General features: G+C 41.1%; 1 protein-coding gene across 1 annotated transcript in view; it reads left to right on the plus strand.

Moving 5' to 3' along the window:
- The window catches only part of ATP6V0D2 (ATPase H+ transporting V0 subunit d2), a 48,912-nt gene that overhangs the window by 10,859 nt on the left and 18,276 nt on the right, over nt 1–19,777 (plus strand). Inside the window, exon 2 of the mRNA XM_081504286.1 lies at nt 1,510–1,681. Coding sequence (XP_081360412.1) covers nt 1,510–1,681 — 172 coding nt within the window. The remainder of the gene's footprint in view (nt 1–1,509; nt 1,682–19,777) is intronic.

The raw sequence follows: 19,777 nt of genomic DNA on the forward strand, positions 1-19,777 counted from the left end.
TCATCCTCTGAGTCTTGCTCTCATTTTCTCAGCTCAGTTCAGTCGCTCAGTCGTGTCCGACTCTTTGCGACCCCATGGACGGCAGCACGCCAGGCCTCCCTGTCCATCACCAAGTCCCGGAGTTTACCCAAACTCATGTCCATCGAGTCATTTTCTATGTTCCCATAAATCAAGGTTCTTATCTTTACCCCTGAACTTACTTGGTTGCATCATCTGTTTTTTCGTGCCTCTACCTCCACCAGATTATGAGTTTCCTTGAAGATGAGGAATATGTCTTGTCTCCTGTGGTAACAGCACATAATAGATACTCAATAAATGTTTGAATGAAAATTACAATAAGGTCTAGGATGCTCTATTGACTCCAGTCATGTGCTAGATGGTGCCAAAGACATTTCTGATGTTCAGATACTTAAGACACTTATGTTGGGTATCACACAAGGAACCAAAAGATAAAAGGTATTACTAAGAAACTGGAACTGCCCCTTTGGAGTTAACATATTAAGACTTTGTAATATCCCAGGACAGGAGGTGTGCCAGAAGTATTATCCAGGTATTTTGAAATTCAGATGAGTGAGGTTAAATAATTCCACCAGACAGAATTAAGTAACAGAATAACTGATAATCTGATTTAATTGATTGGTAATAAAATACAGATTTTTTTAAGGTATGATACTGGCTTTGAGTCAGTTTCTCAACATGATTGATGAAGTGATGGGACCAGATGCCATGATCTTCGTTTTTTGATGTTAAAACCCAGTTAGACCCACTGAGACTCGATTTCTTCATCTGCAGGGTAAATATCAGTAATAAACTTTCCTTTGCCATCAAGCTGGGATGGAGGCTTAGTATCCTCAAACAGTTTTCCTGGCACTATTTCCAGACGACTACGTTGGCTCAGTTAAAACCAATTTGCAATCTCTGGACTAGGTGGTTTCTAATGTTCTTTTCAACTGTGCTAAATAATTCTAGAGTCCTTATGTAATTAAAAATTGTTTTCAATTATCTGCATTAACAGTGAATCTTTTATTGCTTTAGAGATTAACATTCAAGTCTAAATCATATGTAGACCTTATATTAAGGTCTAATAGGATAGTAATAATTAAATATGCATTTTCAGACTTGCCTGGTGGTAGAGTGGATAAGAACCCACCTGCTAATGCAGGAGACAGGAGTTCCATCCCTGGTCCGGGAAGATTCCACATGCTGGGGAGAAGCTAAGCCCCTGAGTCACAACTACTGAAGCCTGCATGCCCTGGGCCCTGCAAGTCACAGCTCCTGAGCCCACGGGCTGTAGCTCCTGAAGCCCATGCGCCAGAGCCTGTGCTCTGCAGCAGGAAAAGTCACCACAACTAGAGAAAACCCACAGGCAGCAACGAAGAACAGTGCAACCAAATAAATAATAAACAGTCAATAAACTGTCATAAAGTTACCGTAAATTCAGTCAGTGTTGTAAAGCTTTTTCATGCATGTTCCAAATTTAGCCTGATCTGGTGCTTTATTTAATTTCAGATCTGAAAATTCACCTCCAGACCACGGATTATGGCAACTTCTTGGCTAATCAAGCCACTCCTCTTACTGTTTCCGTTATTGACACGGAGATGAGGAAAAAGCTGTGCGGCGAGTTTGCCTATTTCCGGAACCACTCCCTGGAGCCGCTAAGCACCTTTTTCACATACATGACGTAAGTGACACCGGGGGCCTTGCTCCTCCCCAGGATGAGTGCAAACGACCCCTAAGAGTTCCGGGTGGGGTTAGGCTGGCCTGAAGTTCAAGACCACGTCTGCTGTTTGTAAGTTTGAATGCATTCAGATCTGAGAACTGATAAGAGCGTGTCTTATCTTCCGTCCCCAGTCTCTTTGCGACCCCATGGACTGTAGCCCGCCAGGCTCCTCCGCCCACGGAATTCTCCAGGCAAGAATACTGGAGTGGGTGGCCATTCCCTTCTCCAGGGGATCTTCCCGACCCAGAGATCAAACCCAGGTCTCCCATATTGCTGGCAGATTCTTTACCGTCTGAGCTACCAGGGAAGAGCATAGAGCCACATTTTCACTGTTAGAAAATAGATTTCATTTATTTATTTCATTTGCTTATAAACATGATTAGGTAGGTGGTGATGGTCATTCACTCTAAGCAGTGGTAAGGGCTGCTGGTGCTTGGAACATTCCAGCTGTTGGAACTAAAGGTAGATACTACGCCACATTTTCAGATCGCTTGTCAGGGTGGGGTTGAAATATCACAGATCTTTCTTAAAGTCAAACGTACCCCTTCAACAGAATAAGGCACTCCCATCATAGTTAGACGCGTCTTATTTTTATCCCTCGCCGTCAGCAGTGGTTCCAGTCTTTCGGTGTGAAGGCCATTCTTTCTAAAAAGTGTTTGAATTTCTACACAATAGTAAATTGTATTTCTCAAACTAGTTAACAAACTATATCCGGTGCTCAAAACTTTGGGCCCCTTTAGTTGCCTTAGCTGATAAGCTGAGAAGGAACGCCCACAACGGATGAGCTGTCTATCATGTACATATAATTTAGATTAATATACAGCTATGATTACTACATCCAGGCCATAGACTGGTTGAGAAAGGCATATAATAAAAATATCCCTCCATTCAGCCTATCCCCTTCCTCCCCACACAATTCTCCCTAAAAGTAAGCACTTCTTAGTTTCGTATAATTTTTCTAAAAAAAAATTGCATTGTGTATGTATGTTGATACATACTACTCCCACATTACTCCCTACTCCCGCATTTCAATTCATACAGATGATATCAGTTTTTTTCCCGCTTAATATTTGTTAGAAATATCCTCATCCATGTCATGCATTTTTAATAACTGTGTAGAAGTCCATGTTTGGTATGCATTCTAACTCAATTTATCAGGCGTTATTATGAGTTTGAGTAGACTCTGGGAGTTGGTGATGGACAGAGAGGCCTGGTGTGCTGCAGTCCATGGGGTCACAGAGAGTCAGACATGACTGAGCGACTGAACTGATTAACAAATAACTTTTTTTTCTATTACCAAAAGTTTTGCAACTAGCTCTAACTCATTATAGTGTAGGTCTTGAATTTATTTCTAAGCTTAATTTCTAGCAGTGCAAGGAGTGAGTCAAAGGAATGTCCCTTTGTTTATTTTAGAAAATTTGCTAAGTTGAACGCCACAGAAGTAGCACCAATTTGTACCCCCAAAACAGTGCATGAGAAGGCCTGTGCCCCTACACCATTACCAACATCAGATATTATCTTTTTCATTTTTACCCTAACGATAGGTTAAAAACTATCTCTTTGCTTTAATTTATATTTCTTTATGGGCTTCCCTGGTAGCTCAGCTGGTAAAAAAAAATCGACCTATAATACAGAAGACCCCGGTTCAATTCCTAGGTCAGGAAGATCCCCTGGAGAAGGAATAGGCTACCCACTCCAATATTCTTGGGCTTCCCTGGTAGCTCAGGGCCTAAAGACTCCACCTGTAATGTGGGAGACCTGGGTTCGATCCCTGGGTTGGGAAGATCCCCTGGAGAAGGGAATGAAGGGACTAGCTACCCCCTCCAGTATTCTTGCCTGGAGAATTCTTTGGACAAAGGCAGGATACAATCCATGGGGTGGCAAAGAGTCGGACACAACTGACTTTCACTTTTCATATTTCTTTATTGGCAAAAAGGAATATCTTTTCACACTTACTAGTCATGTGTATTTGCTACCTGAGCAAATTCTTTGTCTATTTTTCTTATTAGAGTATGCAGCATTTTTTTGTTGATATATGAGGACTCTTTATAAATTAAGAAAGTTAGCCCTTCATCAGTTTGATATAACTTAATTTTTTTTAAATTGTTTGCTGTAGGAATATTGAAATTTTTTATTTAGTTACCATCAGTCTTTTTATTGTACAATCTTTTGATTATTGTGTCCTGCTTAGAAAAGCCTTCACTCCAAAGCATCAGTAAATTCACCTGTCTTTTCTTCCATTCTTTTGTTGTTGTTGTTTCACTTTTTACATTTAAAATTTTGATTCATCTAAAATTTATTTTGGTGTGAAGAATGAGAGCAGGGATCCAGCTCAAATTGTTTTTCCAAAATAACGATCCAGTAAGCAGTTAGAAGGAATGATCACAGTTCAAGGCAGGAAGTAATCATTGATGTACTTGAGACATGTTGTTAGCACCTGTGTTCCTTGTTTGTGCAATCTAGCCTCCTAACAGTCTGGGATTTTGTTTATAGACAAGATATAGATGCTGACGTTTTAAGAGAATCCACCAATAAACAACTAGTGAGAATGAAAATCAGATATGAACCTGGGTCTGACTCAGTCCAAAGCCCAAGCATTTTTTTTGAGAAAGATTCTGGAAAGGTTTCCCAGAAGGGCCGACGTTGTTGCCAAGGCTGGAAATGGAGTAGAAATTGGAGATTTGGGAGAAGGCTGAGGTTGAAGCCTCAGGGAAGGCCTGGGAAGGCCGCTGCGTGAGTAAGAACCGGTCAGTTTTGGCTGGAGCAGGCTGTGCAGAAAGAGGAGAGGAATGGGGAAGGGAGGCTAGGGGAGAAAATTCCAGTCAGATTATGGAGTCTTCAGTGACAAGTCTTACTCAGTTCTGGTCATCACCGTTTTAAGGATGAGGAAATGAAAACTTAAGATCAGGAACTTGCCCAAATCACTAAAAAGTGATTTGAAATAAATGTTAGCAGTAGGCTTTGCAGAATTATTTTGCTCAGATTTTAGATGAGTGTGGAAAAGCTGACCTGTGATGAAGACAGAGGGAAGTCCAATCTTAACTAAATCAGAAAGCTGCCAGGTTTTGTACTTTTTAGGTTGAGATACAATCTCACATGATGAAAATTTTCCCCAAATGCTCTAAGAAATGCTCTAAGAATGACTCTGAGTCATTTGGTCAGTGGTTCCTCTTATGTGATGGTTCCATGATTTATTGTTTTCTAACTATAGAATCTTAAACCTAGAAGGAACCTTAGATTAATTAAGGAAGCCTTCTTATTTCCAACAAACTATCATATAGATCTAGTTAAAATATACTGTTTCTAAAAATAGTTACTTAAAACTCCAAATATTTTAGTCATTAGTGATATTTAAAAGCTGTATATAAGTATGTATAGATAGTCACAGATACCTGGGTAGAATGTTAATGCAAAAATGGACACGGAAGCATAGTTTTGGCAGTATTAGTATTGTTAGTAATGGAAATGTTTTAATTCATCTTCTTCCTCTCTCTCTTTCTCTCTCTTGATGGTAAACTCTTTGAACTAGTTCTTTTAAGCATCTCTATCTGGACTCATTAGTAAATAATGAACACTGAATATTTGCTGAATCAATATATAATCCTGTATCTAGCAGCATCCTACACCTGCATATAGAAACATACTTTCAGACAATTCAGGATTTTATATCTTACATTTAATTAATGTATGGTACTTGAGGATTGGTTATTTATTGAACGGTATGTTAGGGCTAAAAACCAGATGTCATTCCTATAGATGTGTTTTATGTGACTGCTGCTGCTGCTGCTGCTGCTGCTGCTGCTGCTAAGTCGCTTCAGTCGTGTCCCACTCTGTGTGACCCCATAGACGGCAGCCCACCAGGCTCCACCATCCCTGGGATTCTCCAGGCAAGAACACTGGAGTGGGTTGCCATTTCCTTCTCCAATGCATGAAAGGGAAAAGGGAAAGTGAAGTCGCTCAGTCGTGTCCGACTCTTAGACCCCAGGCTCCTCTGTCCATGGGATTTTCCAGGCAAGAGTACTGGAGTGGGTCGCCAGTGCCTTCTCCATTTATGTGACTAGGGTAGTCTTTACAGTAATATTAAAAAATATGTCTCATTAAGGCTCGCATTCTCCAGTTAGCCACGGTCTCTAACGCTCCCTTCTGTCTTATTATCTTCAGGTATTTAAATTACTTATCAGACCCCAGATGTTTAGGTTTCTTATCAGACATCAGACCTAGATGTTTTACCTACATCTTTGCACCAGAACCATGCAAAGAAGTGTTTATACCTCCAGTTTTTAAATTAGAGAAGCAGAGGCTCAATGAATCGATGTGTATTTCAAAGTCAGAGCATTATTAAGAGATTTGGAAAGCATTTGGTGTAGGTCCATCATTCTAGAAAGCTGATGGTCCTGCACTCACTCCATAGTTTGTAAAAAGGCAAGCAAATCAGAAGTATCTGTGGGCCTTTAGAACAGAAGTATATTCCTGATCCCTCTCCCAGGAGATTCTGACCTCGCTGACCTGGGGGTGGGGCCCACCTGTATTTTGGAAGGCACAGGGGTTATTCAGATGTGCACCCCTAATTGAAAATGTCCCATTACGGTGCCCCAACCTTATGACTTGGACGGCACTTTCACAATTCTTCTCATGAGTCTTTTGCCACAGTTCATTACAATGAATAGCGTTATCTTCTTGTCAGAGACCAAAGGAATCACACCGAAGCCTAGGTCTTCTGAATCTCGGTCCATGGTTTCCCCCACCATTCATGTGGCCTGCCAGCATCCAGCAGTGCCCGGAGATATGTTACCAAAACAAAAGGTGTATGTGCGCAGGACAAGTGTTCAATAGTTCTGAAAGTTTTTCTTATTTCTCTTTTACAACGTATTGCAAAGTCAAGTGTCTCTCTAGCACCTGTGAACTGCCATCAAGTAGGCTTACTTCCTGCCCTACTAGGAAATTCCCAGGGTATCATTATGAAAATGATTAAGCCAACTCTAATAGAAATGGTCTATATTTTAAGTGGTATGATAAATGCAATATGAATTTACAAGCATTGTACATTGATGTGATATAATTACCGTATATGTGAAACTCATTTGGAAAATCTGGAATGGGTATTTTAAAATGCCTAATCGCAGGAAGATCTGGAGGTTTTGTGTACTATAATTATACACAGTGGTGTGAAACAAAGGAATGAATCCTATAGCATTTTAATGAAGAGACTATGTAATATAGGCTTGGATTGTTTTGTTTTTCTTCCCTCCTACTCAACACTTTCCAGCAGCATTTCAACTTCGATCTTTTGAGATTAGCTCTCTGATTAAAATATTTTAATATTCAAAATACTAATTGAATTTTTTAAGCTTTAAATTTTATTAATCCTTAAAATGAATTTTCTCAACATAGGATAACCAAGGAAATATAATCTTCAATACTTCACAGTAACATCAACCAAGAATCATAGGTTAAGATCCACACAGTGAAGAAATCCTTAGAGATTCATTTATAAACGTGAATCAAAACTCCTTGACTCTCTCAGTGACACTTTAACTCTCCACGGGTTTTGCATTGTGTTGTACTTTGGCTGTACAGCTCGGTTTGCCCTAAAAGGTTTCTCAGAATCACGTCTTTTGGTGCTAAGATGAGGAAGTGAAAGTCGCTCAATCGTGTCTGACTCTTCGCGACCCCATGGACCATACAGTCCATGGAACACTCCAGGCAAGAATACTGGAGTAGGTAGGCTATCCCTTCTCCAGCGGATCTTCCCGACCCAGAAATTGAACTGGGGTCCCCTGCATTGCAGGCAGATTCTTCACCAGAGTCCTCCACAAACTGGATCACAAACTTGGTTACCCCATCACTTGTTAGTCAAAACATGAATAACATAATTCTGGGTCAATAAGAACTCACATTCTAATGGAGCAGGTATATGTGTCCACAAAGGGTGAAAGATGACAGAATTACAGGGCAGCTGTAATAGAGACTTGAACATCCAACTGGAGGAATCTGGAGGGTGAAATGACTAATCCTGATTTTGAAAGATTTTGCAGAGAATGTAGAATTTGAACCGGTATGTCAGGTGGGCATCAGATTGAAAGAATACACTGCGTAAGTGAGACATGAGAAGACTGTGTACCTGGAGGTGAAAAGTCGTCTCAGGCGCGGCTGGAGCCCAGACAAGAGCAGGAGCATGACTGGGGAGTGAGACAAGAGGCTGGCCGATGCAGGGCCCTGACCTGTCTCCACCAGCGACAGTCAGTCGAGGGAAGCTTTTCAGGAAGGGTGCTACCTCCTCCTGCTTCAAACACCCACGTCCTTTTTGTTAGTAAGTAATAGAGACCCTAAGATGTGACATTGTGTGTGTGTGTGTTAGTTGCTTAGTCGTGTCCAACTCTTTGCAACCCCACAGATTGCAGCCCACCAGGACCCCCGTCCATGGGATTCTCCAGGCAAGAACACTGGAGTGAGTTGCCATTTCCCTCTCCAAAAGGAACTATAGAAAGAAAGAAAGTGAAGTCGCTCAGTCGTGTCCGACTCTTTGCGACCCCATGGACTCTAGCCTACGGGGCTCCTCCATCCGTGGAATTTTCCAGGCAAGAGTACTGGAGTGGGTTGCCATTTCCTTCTCCGATGTGACATTAGGTTTTCCAAAGAGCATTTCAAAGATGCTACTTTTTCTTGTTTGTTTTTGCTTTTCAACTCTCATTGTCTTGAAAAGTAAAGGCGAATGATCCACTACATATTTTAGGAAGATGATTCTGCTGGTATTGTGAAAGATGCATTGAAGAAATGAGACCTGAAGCAGAGAAACTATAGAGGAAGCTATTTTAAATATTGAAAATATCGATAGTAGAGATAGGAAGAAGGAGACAGTGGTTAGACGCATTTGATACGTAGACCTGACAGAATTTAGCATCTTGACTTATGATGCAATGAGAGAAGACAATCAATGATTCCTGGGATCCTAAGCTGAGGGAGAAAAGCATTTGCAAATAAGATAAAGGGTTTTGTTTTATTTCTAATCAAAAAGAATAAGAAGCCTGTTTCAGTTAGATAAAATTAAGTTAATAAATTATCCTTAGTCTCACCATGATTTGACATATTTTTATACTCATACATTTTAAAAGAATTAAGATCACTCTGTAAAATAACTTAAGCTTTAATATCTATTACCAGAATTTTTTCAAGTCAAAAGTTTTTTTCTAGTATTTTTAAATGACTGTATAGGCATTCCAGATGTGTTTTATTTCTTCCTTACCTCCAAGTCTGCAAAGTATTTAATTTGTTAAATTCTGATTTCAAGAATAACAGTCCCAATAAAATTATCAGGTTGAATAGTATCCAACTGACAGCACTGTGTATTTGTGATACTGACTCTTTAGCCAGAAAAGGTCTTCTGAAATTTTACAGATTGCACCAACTTAAAGGTTTTATATCCAGAGATTCTATGTGAGTGTTCAATGGGAGAAGCAGAAATGTCTCTAGTCCAGCTGCTGATGAGACCTTCTTTGTGTAAAATTCTCCAAGTGCTGGAATTGAAAACACGGGTGCTGTTCTACAAAAGCAATACTTGGTCTTTCTGTAACTGAATGATACTTAATCAGCATGAGTGAGTGAGTAAAAGTCACTCCATGGTGTCCAACTCTTTGAGAATTCTCCAGGCCAGAATACTGGAGTGGGTAGCCTTTCCCTTCTCCAGGGGATCTTCCCAACCCAGGGACCGAACCCAGGTCTCCCTCATTGCAGACAGATTCTTTACCAGCCGAGCCATAAGGGAAGCCTAATTAATCAGCGTGACCTTTATTAAGTGACTGCTATGAGTGAAGGCTTATGCTAGGTTCTAAGACTGGAGATGAATTGAATACGGACTTGCTTCTCTAAGCCAGTGGAAGAGTTACTTAAGGCGTAGATTCTGAGATCTTGTCTCTAAAAATCAGGTTTTAGTAAGTCCTGGACTGCAACGTAGGAATCTATACTTTCAGTAGGCCCTCTGGTGACCCTGATGTACATGAGAAATTCTTACAGCCAGTAGGTAGGCTCTGAGTCCATAACACACCAGAAAAGTTCCTTAGTCAGTCAAAGCCTTTTCCTCATCTAAAATAATAATTATATACAATAGAGTTGCAAGTTTAACTAAAAAACACATATATAATATAGAGTCTAAGTGTTAATTGAAAGTTATGTGTTTCATGAGGCCCAGTGAAATGAAAATACATGGCCCTTGTTAAAAAACAGTAATTTCAAGAGACCAACAGCAGAGAATTAAACCAAGCATGGTGATGGGTTAGTAGCTAAGTTGTGCCCAACTTTTGTGACCCCATGGACCGTAACCCGCCAGGCTCCTCTGTCCATGGGATTCTCCAGGCAAGAATACTGGAGTGGATTGCTGTGCCCTCCTCCACGGGATCTCCCCAACCCAAGGATGGAACCCGTGTCTCTTGCGTCTCCTGCATTGACAGGTGGATTCTTTACCACTAGTGCCATTGGGGAAGCTCACTGAAAAATTTGTACATAGATCATATATAAATAAATCCACACACACAGTACATCTACATACATTTGCTCAATACAGCTAGCTTTACACATTAAGGCCTTATCACCCGTGAAAGTGAGAAAAGTTTGCATAAAGGAGATAATGCTGAGACTGAGGTTGGAAGGATGGGACCCTGTTTGTACACGGCCAGGAGGGAAAAAGCTAGCGGAGAGAGCAGAGACATAGGCTTAACCAGTACTGCTGCTGGGTTGCCCATGCCACTTAACTGATAACAGCAAAAGTAGTGTCTAAAGATTAAGGATGCTAAGGTCATGGGCGTAAAAGACCCTAGGATGCTACAACAGTTCTCCCCAGAGGGAGAAATCAAGGTAGATGCATTCTGGCTAGGCGGCAGTCAACCACCAGGGGGCGCGATTGACCCCCCAGGAACCCTATTTTCCGACTCGGCTCCTTCCCCGGCAATTGTTGTAAGACTTGAGCCTGTCCCATAACCCTGGTTCTAATTCAGATAACCGCTGCCTTAGTTGTATTTTATCTTGTTTATTTTATTTTTTTAATTTAAAATGAAGCACCTGTATTTTTAAAAATAGCTTTTATTAAAAAATGTATTTAGTGCTCTCTGCAAACCCAACAATTTGACAGTCACTTTGTTGCTGTCTAGCTGCTAAAGTCATGTCTGACTCTTTGAGAGCCCATGGAATGGCCTGCCAGGCTCCTGTCCATGCGATTTCCCGGGCAAGAATACTGGGATGTGCTGCCATTTCCTTCTCCAGGGCATCTTCCTCGCCCAGGAGTCGAACCCCAGTTCCCTGCATTGGCAGGTGGATTCTCTACCACTGAGCCCCCTGGGAAGCCCTACGGTCACTATTCATGCATGAAATTTAATTCTCACAACAGTCCTCTGAGGGGGCTTTTTAGAAACATGGAACAGAGGTTTTATACGTGAAGACTATACTTCAGTACCTATTTCCCAAAGCCCAGAAGGAAGCACTCATAAATTTTATGTACACCTTTTCGAATTTCTCTCAACATGAAAAAAGTGTACATGTATGCATATATTTATATCTAAACCAATATATAAAATATACATAGTTGGTTTTAATTTTTTTAGAACAGTTATATTATATGATGTTTTGTTTACAATGTGTCTTTTTTTTAGTGTAACCTATTGATATTAAGAATTTTCTACAGATGTTGTTGTTTAGTGGCTAAGTCGTATCTGACTCTTTTGTGACCCCATGGACTGTAGCTCACCAGTCTCCTCTGTCCATGGGACTTTCCAGTCAAGAATACTTTAGTGGGTTGCCATTTCCTTCTCTAGGGGATCTTTTTGACCCAGAGATCAAACTCCTGTCTCCTGCATTGGCAGGCAGATTCTTTACCACTGAGCCACCTGGAAAGCCCCTAACTCACACAGATCTATCTTATTTTAAAGCATACATTGTATTCCGTTCCCTCTTTTGTCCATATAGTTTATTTTATTTCTTTGTTATTTCAAGTAAGACGAGGGATTTCCAGAAGTGAAATTGCTTTGTCCATAACTGTGTAGGTTCTAGATTTTGTTAGTTATTAGCAGATTACTCTCTCATACTCCAAGAATTTGGAATGTTTTGTTCCTCTCCCTATCTTCTCAGCTGTTTCTTTTTTTCTTTCCTCATTGGAAGAAATAAGATTCTCCAAAACCCGTTGTGACTGGTGTTTTTAATATAATAAACATGAGATTCACCAGTCACTGTTCTTGACCAGATGGAGAACAGCCTGTACTAGACACTCACAGCACGTTTAACTGTCTAATGGACAAGCAGAACCATCACCCCATTGGCGTTTTCCTATCAATTTCTGTAATATTGACATACACTGCTACAGAAGAGGCAGCATTGACGCCATCTCGCTAATGTTATTCTTCTCAATAGAAAAATATAGGAAAAGCAAGGAATAAGCAGCTATGATCCCTAGGAAAAGTACCCGTTTTCTCCTTCATCCTTTTTACCCAGTGACTATCAGAGTTAACATACTTGTCTGAACATAGGAGAAAACATATTCATCCATTGAGGGAAAACATCACTGGGCCCTTGTTCTGGGCAAGGGCAGTTCAGGCCTCTTGGAGACCACAAAAAATGAACAGAGTCTCTAAGGATATTGTAAGTAATAAAGATAAGTAGGAATTATCTGTAAATAATTACATTTGAAACGAACATGTGAAATCACTTACCCAAGATTACACAATTGCATAGTGACAGAGTTCATGCTGAATCCAGGTCTTAGCTCCTTAGATATATAATAAATATTTGTGAATGAATGAGCTAGCTCCTCCCCGTGTTCGCCATGGCTCCTGCCAACGTATATTGAAAATTAACTTCACACCAAGATAAATGTAAATACAGGGCTTTAGAGACAGAAGAAAGATATCACTTCTAGCTAGAGATATTTTAAAAGCTTAAAATAAATATTTGAATATTGGCCTTAAAGGATGGGAAGGATTTCAGCATTTAGCGATTGGTGGGGAACAGATACTTTTTCCATGTAAAGAGGAGTAGGAACAAAGACACTGATATAGAAAAGGACGAATGAGTTTGAAGAATTTTTAACCCAAACAAATGGGTTAGACCAAGATTGTCGAGAGTCTTAAGTACTAGGGAAGAGTGCTAAAGATTCCAGAGCTACCAAGGGTTTGAGAAATGCATAGTGATCAGCATTCTTGTTCAAAATGTGCTGTTCCAGCAATGCTGACTTTGGAATCGTTTTTCAATATTTTATTTTCCTAGATGGGAAAAAAAATGCTCGTGACAGCAAAATGAATTGCTTTTAAAAATTGCCTAAATTTTCACTTCCTCTATTTAAAAAGTGGGAAACTTCAGGGGAGTAAGGAATGTTACCCCAAATGTCCAGTTTGAAGAAGGAACAGAATATTTATGGGGAGATTCTAAATCTCAACAGCCTGTTTAGGAAATCAGATTAGATGCAGGGCTGCCCCACCTGAACATATGGGATTAGCACTGGATTGAATCTGTCTGGGGTAACACAGAAACGTTTATCAGTGCAGTCAAGAAAAGCTTTCATTTGAAAATTAACACATTGGAAAATACCTCCTACGTGGCCCTATCATCTGCTTTTGTGCTCAGTCGCTTCAGTCATGTCCGACTCTTTGTGACCCCATGGACTGTAGCCCGCCAGGCTCCTCTGACCGTGGGATTCCCCAGGCAAGAATAGTGGAGTGGGTCGCCATGCCCTCCTCCAGGGGATCGAACCCATGTCTCTTACGTCTCTTGCACTGGCAGGCAGGTTCTTCCACCTGAGCCCAGCCCTATTGTCTATGTCACAGTGAAGAACTGGCGGGCTTGTTAAGGTGGATCAGCACCTTTCACTGAGGAGTGTTGCTGAGGAATGAAATAAGTGCACCTAATATATTTCACGAGCCCTCCCCCCATACTTTCCATGAATTGTGCACTTTATGTCCCTCTTCCTGTATTTTCCATATGTACAAGTGTGACCTAGAAACATATTGCAGTCCTGCTCACCCAGAACAGAGTTACTGACGCTGAGAGCACCGTATTATGTGTTGCAATGAAAGGATGCTGACCCGGCCACTTAGGTAGAAGGAACCAGTCTTGATATCAGGGTGTGTCTCCTGTGATGAAGCCAAACCTTAGTCACAGTGCTTTGAGATGATGAATCTATTGCCCATCTCCAAGTTCACTAAGTTATTTCCTATCCAGTCGTGCCTGGAGAGGGGAGTTCAGTCTGAGTCATGGCTAAGGGGCTCAGGCTTTTTTATACATAAAAGCAGCTGTCATTTATGATGTGTTAACCAGCATGTTCTGAAATTAATGATTACATTTCCAAAGAGAAAACATTAAACATTTTGAAGTTCAGATATCTTAACGGACACATCGTATGAAACGATGACCGCACAAGGATAATTCTAGGGCTATAAGATACAGAACAGTTTGGTAACAGATTTTGCAAAAGGTGTAAATCAGACCTGAGGGCCAATATCCCAACAAGTATCATGGTTTATGTCCTGTGGATGTTCTGTCTCCCAGATGACTGTAGCCCTCAGCCTCATATCTATCATGCCATACCAAGGGTTAATCCCTTGTCTTCTAAGAGCAATAGGTAAATTTTAAAAGGATTCTATTAACTAGAACTAAGTGTAAAAGTACAGAGATACAGAAATCTCAGGCTTGATGAAAGAGTATTAACATTGCATATTTTTTACACTGAATATTATATATACAGCTTCTAATTTTTTCCTCCAAGGTCCAGTCTATAGGGAATTAGCTTCTTCTAAGGGCATATGACTCTTCTTCTTTACTGGAGGCACTGTACTAGTGTTTTCATATGTATGACTAATCCTGCTGCCAGCAATTCAAGTTGAATAAATATTTCCATTTGAGACTGAGGAAATGGAGCTCTTTTTAAACTGGTTTGTAAGTAACAGAGCTGGGCTTAGAATTAGGCTTATCTATTTCAAAGCTTGGCCTGCTTTTACTGTTATAATTGATATTTACAAACTGTTTTCATATGTGTGATTTGATTTAGTTTGCACAGCAATTGTGTGAAGACAATGATATTCTGCCCTTTCCCACCCCTTGATGCTGCTGCTGCTGCTGCTAAGTCACTTCAGTCATGTCCGACTCTGTGCGACCCCATGGACTGCAGCCCACCAGGCTCCCCCATCCATGGGATTCTCCAGGCAAGAGTACTGGAGTGGGTTGCCATTGCCTTCTCCAACCCCTTGATGCCAAGCTTCTTAAAAAGGGATGGTCTCTACTCCTATCTTGTCACTTATTTTCTCAACCCACCTCAGTCTTATTTGCTACCCTACCATGCCCTCAAACCCACTCTAGTTGCTAAGTCTAATGGGTATATTTTCAGCTCTTTTGTTAGATCTTGGTTTCTAAAACCATTCCCCCATAAAGGGAAGTGATATTCCTTGCAGAAACAGCTATTCTAGGACTGGAGCAAGAAATATACAAGATGAACTTGAGCTATCTTGTAATACCAGAATATGAGGATGTGAAAAATGAAACAAAACAACAAACCCTGCAGTGGTTTGGGGTGTGCTGTGGTTTGGGGTGTGCAGTGGTTTGGGGTGTGCTGTGGTTTGGGGTGCGCTAAAGGAGCATACGGGAGCCACTGCAAGGGCTCCCAGGGGCCAAAGCTGGAGCAATCTGAGCAGCGAATTAAAGGAAGTTGTACTGAATTATCATCCAAAATATAAAGTAAATATTTTTTAAGACCATCCTGGTCTAAATAAATGATTGACTAACCTAAAAATGAGGGAGAAGGGACACGTCTCCCTTACAGAATGATTTGTCTAGATGCTCCATCTTCAAGCGGGGCTACCATAGTTCCCACCTCTCTTATGCTTGACTTCCAAAGAGTACAACATGGAAAGAGGAGGCAGGGCCTTCTCAGGGTCTGGCAAACACTGCCTCAGCCGGGTGCTCGTGATGACACAGGCAGTCGTGAGCTATGCTGCTAGGAGGCTCCTTGGATAGAATGCAATGGCATTGGCTCCTCCGGCTTCTGCTTTGCAGGTGGAGGTGCAGAACTATGCAGGGGTGACTGGTGTGTGTGTGGGGGGTGCTGTGGGGGGGCAGGGCCCTTCTCCAAGCTTGTGGATTTCAAGCTCTTCTCCAAGCTTCTGGATTTCAAGCTTCCAACTTTTCCCTCTGCACCCTTTAAGATTAAGACTCCCCCAGCTCCACTTCCCACACCTGGGACTCAATGCAAAGCAGCAGTGAGTCCCAAAGGAGAGAAGACTGGAAAGGGTGAAAAACTATTCAAAGAAGCAATGACTGAAAACCCTCAGTATTTGGCAAAAGACACAAACCTATTGATTCAAGAACTAAAATGAACCCCAAATAAGAGAAACCCAGTGAAATCCAAGCCAAGATATGTCAGTCAAACTTCTGAAAGACAAACACAAAAATGCCTGAAAGCTGTGATACTTGTGGGGTAAAAGCAACGTGAACAACGGTGAATTTCTCATTGGAAACCATCGTGTTCAGAAGGAAGGCTTATAACATTGTTTAATGCTAAAGGGAGAGAAATGTTAACCCAGAATTCTATATACAATGAAGGCATCTTTCAAGAATGAAGGGTGACTCAAAACAGCCTCAGAAGAATGAAAACTAACAATTTGTGGCCCATAGACCTACCCTAAAAGAATGGCTGAACAAAGTCCTTGAAGCAGAAAGGAAATGATAAAAGAAGGAATCTGAAAACAACAGGAAAAGAACAACAAAACGGGAGGAAAACGTGGGTAAATACAATAGATTTTCTCCTCTTGATTTTCTATATTATATTTGACAGTTGAAGCAAAAATTAATATTTTTCTGATGTGGTCTGTATATGGAGGAAATATTTAAGACAGTTCTCTTATAAGTAGGGAAGGTAAGGGAAAATTTTAAGAGAGAAGATTTATGCAGTTTCTAAAAAAACTAAACATACTCTACCATACAACTCAAATTGCACTTCTAAGCATTATTCCAGATAAATTGAAATTTATTTCTACATAAAAACTGACACACAAGTGTACATATTTACATTATTTACAGGCAACAACTTGTATGTATTACATGTATCTCAAGGGAATCAGTGAAAGTGAAAGTCACTCAGTCGTGTCCGACTCTCTGCGACCCCATGGACTATACAGTCCATGGAATTCCCCAGGCCAGAATACTGGAGTGGGGATCTTCTCCAGGGGGTCTCCCCAACCCAGAGATTGAACCCAGGTCTCCCGCATTGCAGGCAGATTCTTTACCAGCTGAGCGACAATAAGCCGAATTAAAATAGCCAATCTCAAAATGTCACATAATATACAATGCCTATTAAATTCACATATATTAAATACAATTCCTATTATTCACAAAAATGGCAAACTTATAGCAAGAACAAATTAGTATTTGCCAGAGGTTTGGAGATGGGCTTCCCAGGTGGCTCAGATGGTAAAGAATCCACCTGCGATGCAAGAGACTTGGGTTCAAACCCTGGGTTGGGAAGACCCCCTGGAGGAGGGCATGGCAACCCACTCCGGTATTATTGGCCTGGAGAATCCCATGGACAGAGGAGCGCAGGAGATGGTTGATGGGAAAGGGTGTGACGATGAAGGGGTGGCACACTGGAGATCTGTAGATGACAAGGGAGTTCCGTGCCTTGACTGTGGTGGTGACTGCACCAGTCTACACACGGGATAAAGTAACACAGAACTATCCACATGCAGAGGATCAATGTCAACTGTCCAACATTATAGCTATGAAGATGTAACCCCTGGTGGAAACTGGGTGAAGAGGACGTAGGACCTCTCTGTACTATTTTTTCAACTTCCTAGAGAATCTATAATTATTTCAAGATAAAAAGCTTTAAAAATGTATTCCATATTGTTGTATCCACATAGTAGTAACAGTAACAATAACTCATAGAATTTCTTCTAACATCTGAAGCCTGTGATCACAGGAAATGAAAAATTAGTGCTTAATTATATGTATACAGAGTTATAGAGAGACATAAGACTTTCAAAATAAAGGCATAAATGCTATATTAGTGTAAAATTTCATCAGAGAATTGGAGTAGAAATAACATTTCCAGAAAAAAAACGAACAACATAATTTCTTTCTGTATTTGTAATTGAATAGTGGTGCTGTCTTAGTGAGCTTGAGTTTCTATAACAAAATGGCACAGACTTGGTGACTTGAATAATTGGACTTTATTTCTTACAGTTTTGGAGGCACGAAAGTCCAAAATTAAGGTGCCATTCAGTTTGGTTCCCTGGTGAAGGCTCTATTCCTCACTGTGTCCTCACACAGCAGAAGGAGAGAGAGCAAGATGCTGGGTGTCTGTCCTCAGAAGGGCACTAATCCCATCATACCAGCCCCAACCTCATGACCTCACTTAATTAACAGCCCCAGTGGCCCCAACTCCATGTACCCTCCCCCTGGGGCTAGGGCTTCAACATGAATTTTTTGTTGTTTAGTCACCCAGTCGTGTCTGACTCTTTGCAACCCCACGGACTGCTGCACACCAGGCCTCCCTGTCCCTCACCATCTCCCGGAGTTTGCCCAAGCTCATGCTCATTGCATCAGTGATGCCGTCCAGACATCTCATCCTCTGACACCCTCTTCTCCTTCTGCCCTCAATCTTTCCCAGCATCAGGGACTTTTCCAATGAGTCATCTGTTTGCATCAGATGACCAAACTGCTGGAGCTTCAGCTTCAGCATCAATCTTTCCAGTGAATATTCAGGGTTGATCTCCCTTGAGGTTGACTGGTTGGATCTCCTTGCTGTCCAAGGGACTTTCAGGAGTCTTCTCCAGCACCACAATTCAAACGCATCAATTCTTTGGTGCTCTGCCTTCTTTACAGTCCAGCTCTCACAACCATACCTGACCACTGGGAAGACCATAGCCTTGACTATATGGACCTTTGTTGGCAGAGTAATGTCTCTGCTTTTCAACATACTGTCTAGGTTTGTCATCGCTTTTCTGCCAAGAAGCAATCATCTTCTGATTTCATGGCTGCAGTCACTGTCCACAGTGATTTTGGAGCCCAAGAAGAGGAAATCAGTCACTACTTCCACCTTTTCCCTCTCTATTTGCCCTGCCAAAATGGGGTCAGATGCCATGATGTTAGTTTTTTTAATATTTAGTCTTGAGCCGGCTCTTTCACTTTCCTCCTTCACCCTCATCGAGAGGGAGGGTGTTTAGCTCCTCTTCACTTTCTGCCGTTAGAGTCGTTATCATCCGCATATCTGAGGTTATTGATGTTTCCCCCAGCTGTCTTGATTCCAGCTTGTAACTCATCCAGCCCAGCATTTCTCATGACGTGCTCAGTGTATAGGTTAAACAAACAGGTGACAGCAGACAGCCCTGTGGTACTCCTTTTTCAGTCTTGAACCAATCGGTTGTTCCATACAGGGTTCTAACTGTTGCTTCTTGACCTGCGTACAGGTATTCTTATCTCGCTGAGAGCTTTCCAAGTTTGTCATGATCCACACAAAGACTTTAGTGTGAAAGGCTTTATCTCTATGATACAGAGATAGATGTTTTTCTGAAATTCCCTTGCTTTCTCTATGATCCAGCGAAAGTTGGCAGTTTGATCTCTAGTTCCTCTTCCTTTCCTAAACCCAGCCTGGACATCTGGAAGTTCTTGGTTTGAATAATGCTGAAGCCTAGCATGCAAGATTTTAAGCATAACCTTACTAGCCTGGGAGATGAGTGCAACTGTCCGATGCTTCGCACATTTGTTAGTACTGCCCTTCTTGGGAACTGGAATAAGGATTGACCTTTTCCAGTCCATGGCCACTGCTGGGTCTTCTAGATTTGCTGACATAATGAAAGCAAAACCTTGATGGCATCATCCTTTAGGGATTTGAATAGTTCTGCTGGAATTTCATTCAACATGAATTTTCAGAGGACAAAAATCAGCCTATGGCAGGTGAGTATCCAGACACTTCACTGAATAATTTAATTTGACTGATTTAACAGTTTCATTTTAAATACTGACATCTATGATATACAAGAAATATCTTTGCAGTATTTAAGCTTACAATAAAAGTTTTTACGTATCAACTTA

The sequence above is a fragment of the Giraffa tippelskirchi genome, chromosome 6, assembly GCF_054371585.1.
Source record: "Giraffa tippelskirchi isolate mGirTip1 chromosome 6, T2T-mGirTip1v1.2.pri, whole genome shotgun sequence".
Lineage (NCBI taxonomy): Eukaryota > Metazoa > Chordata > Mammalia > Artiodactyla > Giraffidae > Giraffa > Giraffa tippelskirchi.